The sequence below is a fragment of the Sorex fumeus genome, unplaced genomic scaffold (genome assembly GCF_029834395.1).
Source record: "Sorex fumeus unplaced genomic scaffold, SorFum_2.1 ptg000055l, whole genome shotgun sequence".
Lineage (NCBI taxonomy): Eukaryota > Metazoa > Chordata > Mammalia > Eulipotyphla > Soricidae > Sorex > Sorex fumeus.
In genome coordinates, this window is record NW_026606112.1 from 11,170,543 (window position 1) to 11,184,181 (window position 13,639).

Here is a 13,639-nt window from a genome sequence, read left to right on the forward strand (position 1 = left end):
CATTAAAGTTGCAAAAGAAAATGAACCTAAGCGGATATGCACTTGCATAGTTTGCCTTTGAAGTACAGACTTTTTTGCTTAAAGAAAAAATTGAATGATGATCAATAGAAATCTAATGCAAATCATATACAAGATCTACTAAACATATTTTAAATGTCTTCATGTCTTTGTTTAGAAAGTAAAAGGAAATGAGTGACACTAATTCTAATAAGAGGTTTTATTTAAACCAATTAATCTAAATTGTTGTTCTATAAATATGTAATTAAGTGAGTTTCTTGAGCTATTTTGTCTTTTTATTTGTACTCTCTTCTAAATATGAGTGTCCAATATATTTATAGTGCTATTAAATTTGGACTTTCAGCATCAATTCCACAATTGTTACAACTAATGGTTGTACTGGGAAGTATTATATATGTGTATGTGTGTGTGTGTGTGTGTGTATTTGATTCTCTTAGTTCATGATTTCGAATGTATTAAATATCTATATGACTTTAAAAGTAGATTTAATGTGATACTTATTTTTAATAGTGAATAGTGATTTCTTCACACATTATACATTTATAAAATGCAAACGTGCTTTGACTTTCACTGTTACTGCACAAATAATCCAAAAATAAATGCAAATATTTAAATGCTACCCAGAGCACCTCAACCTATGAATTATTTTGAAATAACACAGTAGATATTTATCAAACCTCCATATTTTTCATTTAGGTCAATATGTTGGAAAGCTGACCTTTGAATTTCATACCTGTTTTGTATCATTTATCTATCCAACTTGAATTATTGTTTACTAACTCTGTTTTTCATTCTTCAAAGCCAGAAATCACAATTTGTAGGAGAAAAATAAACTAAGATAAAATAAATTTGCTTCTTTCTAATGACTGAATCGCTGCTTGCAGACAGCTGCCACAAAGCTCCTAGGCATCAGAAACCTGGAGCTAAAATATCTGTAATATCATATGTGAAAACAGAAATATCAAAGCATTTTTTACATAGTTGCAAGTTAAAATCTATGTCTTTTTAGTTTTTATAATTTAGGATAGTTTATATAAGGGCAAAATATCCAGTTCTAGGTCCAGCACATATGAGGCAAGTGCCATACTCACTGTACTATTTCTCCATGCTTTAATTTATTCTTCACTAGTTTTTAAGCTTTTTTTTAATAGCATGGGGCTGGAGCGATAGCACAGCGGTAGGGCGTTCGCCTTACAAGCGGCCAACATGGCCGACCCAAGTTCAATTCCTCCGCCCCTCTCGGAGAGCCTGGCAAGCTACCAAGAGTATTCGATATGCCAGACACAGTAACAACCAAGTCTCCAATGGAGACGTTACTGGGCCCGCTCGAGCAAATCGACGATCAGCGGGAGGGCCTTTACTTACTTTAATAGTACAGCGGGTAGGGCATTTGCCTTGCACACGGCCAACCTGGGTTCAATTCCTCCACCCCTCTTGGAGAGCCCCAAAAGCTACTGAGAGTATCCTGCCAGCACAGCAGAATCTGGCAAGCTCCCGTGGTGAATTTGATGTGCCAAACACAGTAACAACAAGTCTCACAATGGAGACACTACTGGTGCCCACTCGAACAAATTGATGAACAATGGGAGGACAGTGTTATAGTGCTACAGTTTTTAAACAGACATCTAATTAAAAACAGCCAGAGATGATTAGAACTGATAATTAATGAAATTGATTTTTAATTTTTTAAAACATAAAGTGGGGTTTTTATTTTAACCTTAGAAGATAGTAGACTCTTTCCTCTCAAATACCATTAAGCTTATTTTTCTATATAGAGTCCATGTATCTATCATTACTTTAAATACTTTAAATAACTATTAATCCTTAATCCTTTAAAATAAAAATAAGAATTACAGTTTTGTTTTCCAATCCCCAAATAAATATTCTCCCTAAAGAGTTATCAACCTTGCATTCTTTTTCTTTTTGTGTTTCAAATCTAAGGCACTTTGGGGATGTTTGAACTTTGACTCTGAAAAACACCCCCCTCACACAATTACCTTCTTCTAGACATTTGGTAACTTAAAATAATTCTGAGGATGATTAGTATTCAGCAAAACTTTCAGTTGAAGATGTCTTCAAAAACTTTATGTATTTTTTAACCATAAAAAGTAAAACTTCTACAAGTTTTTCCCCCACACACTAACTTTAAGTTGCTTTTCTTGTAACACTGCAGTAAAACTCAAGATAACGTATATGATGCACAGATATATGACTGCTTTTAAAGTTTCTAATGTTATAGAGAAACAACATCTCTTTGCAATTAATAAAGTATTATACTCTATGAACGAAAAGTCCTGAAGATCAACGCATAGATTTCCCTTGCAATGGAGAGACGCAAATAGATGACTGATATCTAGAGAGATAAAATTCAAATTATGGCTTCACTATCATACAAGGAAATTCACAAAAAAGTAAAACTCAGGGCCAGATAGATAGTACAGTAGGGAGGGCATTTGCCTTGCACATGGCCAACCCATGTTCAATGCTCGGCATCCCATATGGTCCTCCAAGCACTGCCAGGAGTTAACTCCTGAGTGCAGAACCAGGAGTAAGCCCTGAGCATTGCTGGGTGTGACCAAAAAAGAAAAGAAAAAGTAAACTATTTTACAGGAGATAGTTTAACCATACTTAATGAAGGAAGACATTAAAATCATAAAAGACAAAATAAGTCAGCTGGAATGACAAAGAGAATGCTGAATTTCCAAATGAAATGGTTTTTATATTGTGGGTTATGTTTGAGATTTATTTCAAAGGCTGAAGTGAAAACATCCATCCTTGCATTTTTTTAAGTCAAATGAGAACATGAGTAGCTAAATCTGAATTACCAAGTAACTAACAAAATGTGGCTATTAAAATACAAAAAGAAACTTAATTCCTTTTTGTTTGTTTACAAATCAACATTTTTTTAAGTTGTTGGTCTAAACCAACAATGACCAAACGATATGTTCATCAAGGCTAATTTAGCCTCACTACAGTCTGTCCTCTCCCACACCCCTGCCCACTCCACGCCACTTTCCTATCTTGCCCTTTGGAAGATGAATCTGTCATTTTCAGATTCACTTTAACAGGATTCAGTAGACAAGTTGCTTATTCAAATGATCACAAATGCTGGCAAAACAGGAACTGACATTAAGACTTCAGATTGAGAAGGGCTAACAGTTAACATTATATATGGGGACATAGAACTTTAAGACACAACCTTGCAGTATAGACCTGTGCTTTTTCACTGTGTTGGAAGACGAAGTATTTTAGAACACCTTTAGAAAAGCACAACTTCTAAATAGAAGGAAAGAGAGTGAAACAAAAAGAAGAAGCAATGAGCAAAGAAATGAGTGCTTATATCTATAAAATCTCTGTTTCAGAGTGAGGCAAATAAGGTGCCTTCTTTCTTTACCCATTCCCAATTTTCTTCATTACACATGTAAATCATTTTACCTAATTATTTTAGACCATCATAAAAAGTGAATGTGGTTATTACACTTAACAATTTCCATAAGTGACTTACGAGTTTTCATTTTTAAAGCAGGAGGGTGAGCAAGATGATAATTTAGATCTGGAACCCATTTAGCAAAATGAGGTTCACATTATGCATTGTCCCATTTTTTTATTCCTCGAAAGTGGTTTCAATGATAAAAACTATAATCGGTGGCATAATTATTTTAATAACGTTAATGCTTTTTATAATCACACTTATTATATGTCAACTCTAGTAAGGCCATTGGATTTTATAAGTGGTTTGCTCATGTATTTTATATCTACTGAATAAAACTTTACTAAATGTGTATTGACATTTATAACTTGTATTGTTAAGAATTCTCCTGTTTTTGCTCCTTTCTGGTTATCACTTCTGCCTCTGGGGGCCATATGGAGTGCCCATGCCAAGGACTGATTCTGAGTTAGCCATGTGCAAGGAGAGAGTCCTGCCAGCTATACTACTGCTCTGTCTTAAGAGTATTTTTAATGCAATAATATGTATGCATTTTAAACACTTTCAAGTCACATCTGAAGGGGGGAAAAAACTGTGATGATTTGATGCAACTTAGTGATAAGTTCTACCTCTCATACTCCTGCCTCTCCTTTGTATATCATATTATTTTATTTGGGTTTGGATGTAAGGATTTGTGATATGCTGGAAATATAAAACATGGCTCTCATTCAGTCATTAATTACTCCTCTGTTTTCCTCCCTTAGTTCAGTACTCAAACTCTAATACATTGATCACTCATACAGTGCCTGATGATAGGCACAAGAAAGGTGAGCCCTCACAATTGTGCTGTGCCTTGTTCTTATAAATACTGCCCAGTCTTAGTACCTGCAGTTCCTTGGAATGGAGCAGCACCTGTAAAAGGTTAATGAGCATAGAGACTTTCAGGCATAAAGCAAATTACAGACACTACACACAGACATTTCATTGATAAACAGACGAGCAACATGCACACTGCAGGCACACTACAGGTGGCAGATATTACTGCAGCCTCGACACTGGAATATCTTATATGTCATGTATTCCATTGGGTTGAGATATCTTTTTCAAGTATTATCTTTTTATAAAAAGATAGAAAGTTTTGCTTCTCAACAGTATTTAGATTTAATTTTCTTGGCTTGATTTGCAACCAGATACTTACAGGATAGTTTTGTCATTACCATTCTCTACTTTATGTAATGATTCAATTGAATTTGAAAAATGATTAATTTTTATTTGTTTTAAAGTCTGATTCACATCCATCAAAAAACATTGATTTCACAATTCAGGCACCTCGCTTTCACTCCATTAGATCAACATCTTTACTTCTAAAATGAAACCATGCTCTTAATCATCTATAATTAACTATTAAATAGTAAAGTGGGAATTTTTTTATTTATACAAATTTCACAAATATCAAGATGCCAGGGATTCTAAAAATTCTAAATTATTTTCTTTCATATTGCATTCATTGTTCTATGAGAACCATCAGGCATTAAAATGCATGCATTAATACTACCATCATTGCAGTGGGCCTGCAGAGAAAGAGTTCTTCCATTCCCAGGTTCAATTTTAAAGCAATGTCTTGCTATTTTTGTAGAACTCAGTATTAATACAGAAATAATCAAATTAGCATTAATGGTTTATGTGGTAAACTTCAATTTGTCTTGTGGCAGCATCAAAGTAAAAAATATTTCAAATCAAATGTAAAAGTGGTGGGATTTAGATTAATTTAGTGTCTTATTCAAACTAAGCCGGCCTTGATAGCAAATTAAATGGCAAAAACTTCACAAAGATAGAAATTGAATATACTTCTATTGCATTTTCAAAAATCCCAAGGCCCATGTAATAAATGCTAATGAAATATGGAAACTAGAAAAAGAATGGAATATGACAGTGCATATGGAAAATGTTGGTTTTTCTAATATTATGAAAATTCTGTTCAAGTCAGATTGTAGTGTATCAACTATTTTTATCTCAGAGTATGTAAGTGATAGTTCTCTTTATCTCTGTACTTAACTACATCATCTTTCTGGTACTAAACTATTCTGAGTCTAATTGCTCTCAATATTTCACCATGTAAGGAAAGATGGTGTCTTTCAAACATTAATGCATATAAATATGCTAAAGTAATTGGATTTTCAAGACAGTATTTCTTATTTTTATAGCATACTATTATTGTGAAGTTTCACCTGTTTATCACCTGACTAATGTGTAAATATTCTTTTCTTATGTGGTAATTCATATAGTCAATTTGTGAAAAACACAACTTTTATGAATGAGTTTTTTATGCAGTTCATGTTTATGTACTTTCCAGGAGATAACATGTTTCTATAACTATAAATCCGGACTTATAAGGATCTAATTTTCTACTTAGTTTGGTATTATTCCAATAATGACTGTGTGAATGACCACCAAGAGCCATAAAATGGCCTCCTTAGCAATGAATTATTTCCTAGTGTAGATGTAAATAATTTTATCCTTTCCTCCCTTGCAAACACACCTAAATTGCTCTGATATGAGAAATTGTTTCAAGATTATTAGTATATAATAATTTACTGATATTTGATTTTCTTTTTTCACATCTAAAATAATAATTAAAATATATCCCTATACTAATGAGATAATGCCTGTGAGATACTTCTTAAAAATTAGAAATACATTCAAGTATATTTTGTGTATGTATATATATTTAAAGAAAAATAATACTGCTATTTTTATGAACAATAAACTGTCAACTTTTCATGGATTTAAAGTTATTCAATATAACATGAAAAAATATAGTTACCAAATGAGATCCAGGGAACTAATTTGACATCCTTATAAATTTTTGAGACTCTATCTTGGTGTCCTTACAGAAAGACTCACTAGAGATAAGAAAACAGAAAAAGAAAATGATTTTCAAGTAGAAATTAGAAGCAAACTAGATACAACTTGTTGCTTCTCTTTCAGGTGATCTCTGGTTATTATATGATATTCAAGTAAGGTAAATGGGCAAAAATGGTGAATATTGTGCTCACAATTAATGAAATAATTCGGGGATGTTGTTGCCTTTGTAACACTATTTTTCTTTATTTTTTATTCTTTCTGGATTTGAAAAAAGGAAGATTTGGGAAAATAATGAAATAGCAACACTGATTAGCTTTGTTCATCATAAAATTATTGTGGAATGAACTGAAGAAAGGGTTAAACTCGCCAATATGATATCTAGGAAAATTGGAATTTTTGTGAGTGTGAAATATTGTGATGAATAATAGAATATTGTATCAAAGACAAAGATATTTTAACATGTATTCTGGCTGTATTAGAACAATTTTAAATTTAAGATAAGAAAAATTGAATTCTACAAAGGTCATCTTTGTCATTGTTCAACCATTTCTTCATAATGATATTATAGTCTATTTTTGGCAGTGGGCAAGAGAAATACAGATTGTCTACACATTTCTCAGAGAATTTGCTTTGCCAATTGCTACAATTTTTATCAAACATTGAATTGTTTGATAATCTAAAGTGGAAACAGAATCTTTGTGTGCTTTAGGAATGGCTACAAATCATGTTCATAGAAAATAATAATAATTTTATTCACAGGAATAGAAGGAATTAATGTATAAGAGGCTCAAAATGACCTTTGGGGAAGAAAGGACAGAGATCTGAATATTAATGTAATCAGTCACTGTCATTTAAAAGACAGGGAAAAATCAACTGCTATCCAAAAGAAACTGACAATTAAATGCCTACAACTAAATAAAAATGAATAGTGGTAGCTAAAAAAATATTCAACTTTTAAAGAATTTATAAATAGATTCAAATATCCTTATTATTAAGAAAAATAATAAAAGTAGTTATTTTAACTTACTTAATAATTTCAGTTGGAAATCATAATGTGTTTTCAAGGTGATTTTCATATAACACTAAGTTTTATTTAAGAAGGCTATATTATAATTTTCATGACAAGTTTCCTAGACAATATTTGGAACATTTTTTTCTTTTGCAGACCTAGTAGGACAGTTGTAAAAAAACTCTTTTGCTGTTATTTTTCTTTTGAAATTAGGTTCACTGTAAATACTACAATTATATGATAATGTAGTTGTAGAATACTTAATATTATGTAGTATAAATCCTCCTTTTATAGATGAATACACTGCAGCCTAGAAGTACAGTATCTTTATCAAGGTCATATCATGTTCACTTAAGTCAGGATTAAATCACAGTTCACAAATTTCAAGATTTGGGAATTTTGTTTACAATTTGAGAGTAAAGTAAAGTTAAGTAAAGGCCCTCCCGTTGATCATCGATTTTCTCGAGTGGGCTCAGTAACGTCTCCATTGGAGACTTTGTTGTTACTGTGTTTGGCATATCGAATACGTCACGGGGAGCTTGCCAGGCTCTGCCATGCGGGCGAGATACTCTCGGTAGCTTGCCAGGCTCTCCGAGAGGGGCAGAAGAATCGAACTCGGGTCGGCCATGTTGGCTGCGTGCAAGGCAAAAGCCCTACCGCTGTGCTATTGCTCCAGCCTCACAATTTGAGAATTTCACAATTTGAGAATAAAGTTATATTCTCCTTAACAATTAGTTGGACAATATCAACTAAGCATTGATGAAATTCTATTCTGGGATAGATTCTATACACTTTGTACATACTTTAACATCTCACCCAATATTATTAAGAAGTTTATAGATTTCCCTGGTTTTTCAGATAAGAATAATGAACATAAGGGAGAAGACATATTGTCTAAGGTCAAAAGAGATTAAATTCATTCATTGAAGAGTCACCATCGAACACAAAATTAATGTTTCCTAGTCATGTAATTTTTATTTTACCTCATAATAAAGTATATAAAATATAAACACTGATCCACTTAAAGTTAACTCTTTTAAATGATGAAGGTGATCTACATACAATTCTTCCTCAACCAGAGTCCAAATACAGATTCAGTACATAATTTGCTATACTTGGGGTGAAGATTACCTACCTAAAAGAGGAATTCCTCTTCAAACTACTCGCACTGTTCAAAACTGAATTTCTGTTACTGTCCAAGAGTAGCGTTTTATTTGGATTTTACATGTCTTAGCCACATTCTACTTGGATTACCTTATTATTAATGGATATCTCTTTTCAGTTAACTTAAAACTGCCATTGCCATAGAAAGCACAAAACTGGCTAACTTTAGAGATGATTCATCAAGGCCTAAAAATAACTTTTGGAATTAAGCATTGGCTTGTAACTTTTTCCTTGGTAATTTTCTAACATTTTTATTTTGTTATCATTGGCTTGAGCCATCAATAATCTTTTATAATGATCATAGCATAACACCTTTTTAAAACTAGTTTTTAAAGACTTAATGAATCCTACTCCTTTATTTGTACAAGAAACTTAATATCTGATAAATAAAAAAGAATAAAAAGACTGTAAAGAAATGAAAACTTTAAGACAAAGTCTAGAATTTCTATGCAGTTTTCTTTCTTTATGTTGTCACAATAGTGGCGACAGGCACCAACTCCACTGACATTGAATCTCACTTGCTTAAAATGACAAACAAACGCTGATCTTCCTCCAAGAATGCGATCTTGAAGGCTTTTCTGTTTTGGTGTAAATTATGATGCAAATTTTAAAACTAATATATTTATATTGATCCCAGCCATTAGTTCATTTGATATCCCTCACTAACAAAGCATCTAATGTTTGTTTTACTATTTCATTAATTGATATATTTGAATTAGATGTTTTTTCCTCTGGCTCTGTGAACAATGAGCATAATTGTTTCTTTTGTCTTGGTTTATCAATGTATACTCTAGACTTTAGTAATAGAAGAAATTACTAGTGTAAGAGTCTCTTAATATAGGCAGTTGCTTGAATATACTACAGAGCAAAGTGGACTGTTTTTTGTTAAATCCACACAAGGCTTTCCTTTAACTCACTAGTGTGAGGCACTATGACAACACTCAGTATCAATAGACAAATTGAAATATACTGTAACAGTGCTATTATTAGTATTTATAACAGTTCTGGTGCGCTTGATAAATGAAGCCACATTAATTAGTTTCAGGATCTTATTCTCACTATGGCATATCCACTAGCACTTTGAAACATGCAATTAAAATCTTTCAAAATGTCACTTACGTTTCCATTCTACAAGAAATGCATACTGATTATGGCCACTTGATTTGTACAGGGACATATTAATTTAGAAACTAAAGAATGAAACATTTTAGAGGTTAAGGAACCTCTCCCACAATTGCAATAAATTTAGTGAAAAGTAAAACCAAAAATCATTGTACAAATATAAACCATACATTTTTTCTGAATATGAAGTACTTCTGGATATATATATGTATATACATATATGCATGTACACATGTGTGTATGTTTTTATACATATTCAAAGGTTCAGCACTCATATGTATGCTTTCTTGCTTGTAAATTAAGTTAGAATTTTAGATGACAGTCAGTAAAAGTACAATTTTTTACGTTACATAAGTCAAACTATTTAACAGAACAGTTTATAAGAAATTTAGAATGCCACATACATATCACCTTTAAAAGAAATTGCCATATACCCCTAAAATTTTCTAATGAATACTACAAATCTTTTGGTTCATACTATGCATACTTTAAAATGATTTTTTCACATTAAAAAGTAAACTACATTACAGCACTGTGGCACTGTCCTTCTGTTGTTCATCGATTTGCTCGAGCATATGTACATTATAAATTAGAAAAAATAGATTATGTTGAGAAAAAAGAGTGGATGTAAGCATTATATAGATATTTGTGTATGCACGATATGTTTGGAATTTTTTATCTAAATTATTTTGCAATTATAACTCTGACTTGACTATCTAAATAGAAATACAATTACCAAAGATTCCTAACAATAATCAAGAGATTCTTGAATTGAACATGCATAGAGGCATGTCATAGGCATTCTCTGCCAAAGCTAAATTATTGTAGTATATCATATTATATTATATATATTCAACATGTTCCAATTGCAGTTATTGTTTAATGTTTACAAAACTGAAATGTCTTTTCATCAAATGATTAATATACTTTATGAGTAATAGCAGAAGATGTGTAAATTCTTGAAACTGACTGGAATGTTCTAGTTGCTATCAGAACATAATTCAAGTGTTTCTTCTGTCTGGAGGTGTGAAAGAAAGTAGAAAAGAGAACAGTAAGTTAAATGTAGGTGAGGTTATTACTAAATGTAACTGAAGAGGTTATTTCAAGATAGAAATAAAACAAGAACAGAAAGCTTTACTCTACTTTATCAAGTCAAACCTTAATAGTGACAGCAATCTCCCTGTTCCATTGGGAAATACTGCCCATTCATTTCTCTTCTAACAGAATTCACAAGTCCTGAAGGATAAGCATCCCAGGATGTTCAAATAAGCATTCCCGTGACAAATTATTCTGCATGTGGATAATTTCAAGTCAATGTCAACTGACGTCATACAGTCCCATGAAAAATGTTGACCACTTCCTTAACTACCTACATGAATCAAAATTGAGAGCCTTACCCAGAATCAGAGTTTTGTTTTTTTTTTTTAAAAAAAAAAACTCTTTTCTTGGGGAGAAACCTATTTCGTTGGCAAAGTTAAGATCTAATTATACAGTGAATCTAGTCTTCATTATATGACTCACTGTCTCCTCATCATGTGACTCACTTCCTTTCTCATCAAGTCCCAAGCCAGCATCATATGCCCTGCTCTTTTCACCTTTGCTTTTAAAAATTGTGCTAATTTACCAGAGTGTCAATGGTTGTAAGTTTCAGTGTTTTTTATATTGTTTCTCTAAAACGTACACACAGCACAACCATTACCAAAGTATCTAATACATTCTTCCTTTGTGAGGGGGAGTGAGGGCTCTCAAGTTGCACTGGTCTGTGGCATCAGAAACAGGGAACCTTGTTGGTTCATGGTACTCTCCAGGGCTATAGGTTGGAGGGTCGGGGGTTGAGTCAAGATCCCACACATGACAGGAATAATTCCCTCACTCTCTGTACTCTCTTCGTGGACCATCTCTCACATTCTTTGAATAAGAATAAACACCTTATTATGTCTTTGTGAATTTGGAATTTACATATATGTGGATAACCTTTATGATTGCAATTACATTTGCTCTTTCTCCTATGTATCTGATATTCATTTAATAGCTCAATCAGTCCTAGAAAAACCTAAAGGGGTAGGAATAAATTTCCTCTCCACCTCTTTGACTAAAGCAGATATAAAGCGAATCTGACCCATAAGATGAAAATAATAAAAGCATGCATTCTAACTTTATCTATCGTGAAAGGAAATTAATGAGTGTAACATTAAAAAATAAGAGAAAATAGTGATACAGAGCACAAAGTATTTTTATATCAGATCAACTTTTGCACCAGAAGCCTTTACATAAAGAAGCAAGGTTAAGAATTTGGGTGACAGCGGCTTTTGGCAGAAATGCGTCCAATCCCTGCAGTAGGTTACCAGTGCTGGGCTAACCCAGGTAGGAATAGGTTTTGTGCCTTGGCCTGTTCCCCCTGGCCGCCCAGTGGCCGCCATCCTCCAAGGGCCACTGGATAGTCGGGTTTGGGCCCACAGTGACGAGACATTTTGGGCCTCACAAGATGGGGGTGTAGCCGGTCCTGTCCTCCCCACCCCAACGAGACCCCAAGTCATCATCCATGAATAGCCTTTCTGGCTCCTGATCAAGCTGCTTAACAGCCATGATCCCAGATACTCAGGAGCAAATCTCAGAACTCAGCAGGTTTTGGCAGAAATCCCTCCAGATTTAAGTGTTAAAATTTTGGAATATGTTATTCATAACCAGCAATAGAGAGCAAATTGTCTACTGTTGTCTTTTCAGCAGATCTAAGTGTTGGGGTAAAATCTCAAATAATAGTGGTGTCAAAATATTGAATGTGATCAAAGTAGAGAGAGAGTAATGTGGAAATCATCTGCCCCACAGGTAGGGGGAGGGTGTGGGATGGGAGCATACTGGATTGTTGGGGGTGGAGAATGGGCATTGGTGAAGGTATGAGTGTTTCATTGTATAACTGAGACTTAAACCCAAAAGCTTTGTAACTGCTCTCATGGTGATTCAATAAATAAAATTATAAAAATTAAAAAAAAAACATAAGGTGGAGTCCAAGCCCAATTCAATCAGCTAATCAGTGGCTGAATAAATAGCAGTACTCCTACATTAAAAAAAAAGAATTTGGGTGAAAATGGAACCTTTCACTATCTTTGAATGCTGTATTAAAATATATATCATAATAAATAAAGTGATGATATGCTATTAATTTAAAAGAGGAGCTTGTACTTTATTCAGTGATAGAATATGGGTTTTATATTGTCTAAATTTGGTTATATTTCTAATAAAATATTAACTTCTACCTTGGGTCATAAGGCAGAAATGTTCAATGTGAGAAAGTAATGTTACAGAAATTGTGACTTTTTTCATTATAGCTCAAAGCCTCCTGTGTTATGCATTAAATTCATTTCGCATGTAACAAAATCTGTCATAAATCTAGGCATCCAAAATGAAATAGTTTTCCCAACAATAATCTACTGCCAATAAGCATAATAATGCCTTCAAATGGCATGATACATTATAGTGGTTGAAAAATAATTCACAGATAAATTATTGATCTTGATAGACAAAGATGCTATTAATAATAATTCACAAGAAGGAAAATGAGGAATGGGGAAAAGGTTAATAGGACTTGTAGTCTTTGACTTTTGAATGTTCACGTTTGGATTTCATTAAGTGTCTGTTAGTATCTGTGATTTAAGCAGAGAAGAATAGTCTATGCTGTTCCCAAGGAGCTGAATATGTTATTATTTAGGGAAAAATCATATTCAATTGACAATTTTGCCTGACCGATGTTGCTGTAGTCCCAAAGTTCCAAATGAGATCAGACCATCGTTTCCTTCATGCAAAATTCTATTTCATGGAGCAAGGAGAAAGGGCTTCAAAGTTTAAGAAGAGAACTCCCAGAACGACCACCAACTGGGAGCTCTTTGGCACTATTGCAGCAACATGGGGAGATGACCACATTGATGAGGAAAACTATCGACTGGTTCAGCACCTCCATGATTGTGCGAGAAATGCCAAGAGATAGCCATAAAAAGATGCCTGTCTTTGAAAACTCTTGAGCTCATTCACCAATATTG

At 33.2% G+C, this 13,639-nt stretch overlaps 1 protein-coding gene across 6 annotated transcripts in view; it reads right to left on the reverse strand.

The window, feature by feature from the left end:
- PCDH7 (protocadherin 7) overlaps nt 1-13,639 on the reverse strand; it is a 447,959-nt gene that overhangs the window by 150,996 nt on the left and 283,324 nt on the right. Inside the window, exon 3 of one of the 6 annotated variants that reach the window (XM_056125604.1) lies at nt 4,331-4,357. The exons of the other annotated variants lie outside the window; for them this stretch is intronic. Coding sequence (XP_055981579.1) covers nt 4,331-4,357 — 27 coding nt within the window. The remainder of the gene's footprint in view (nt 1-4,330; nt 4,358-13,639) is intronic. 6 annotated transcript variants of the gene reach the window in all.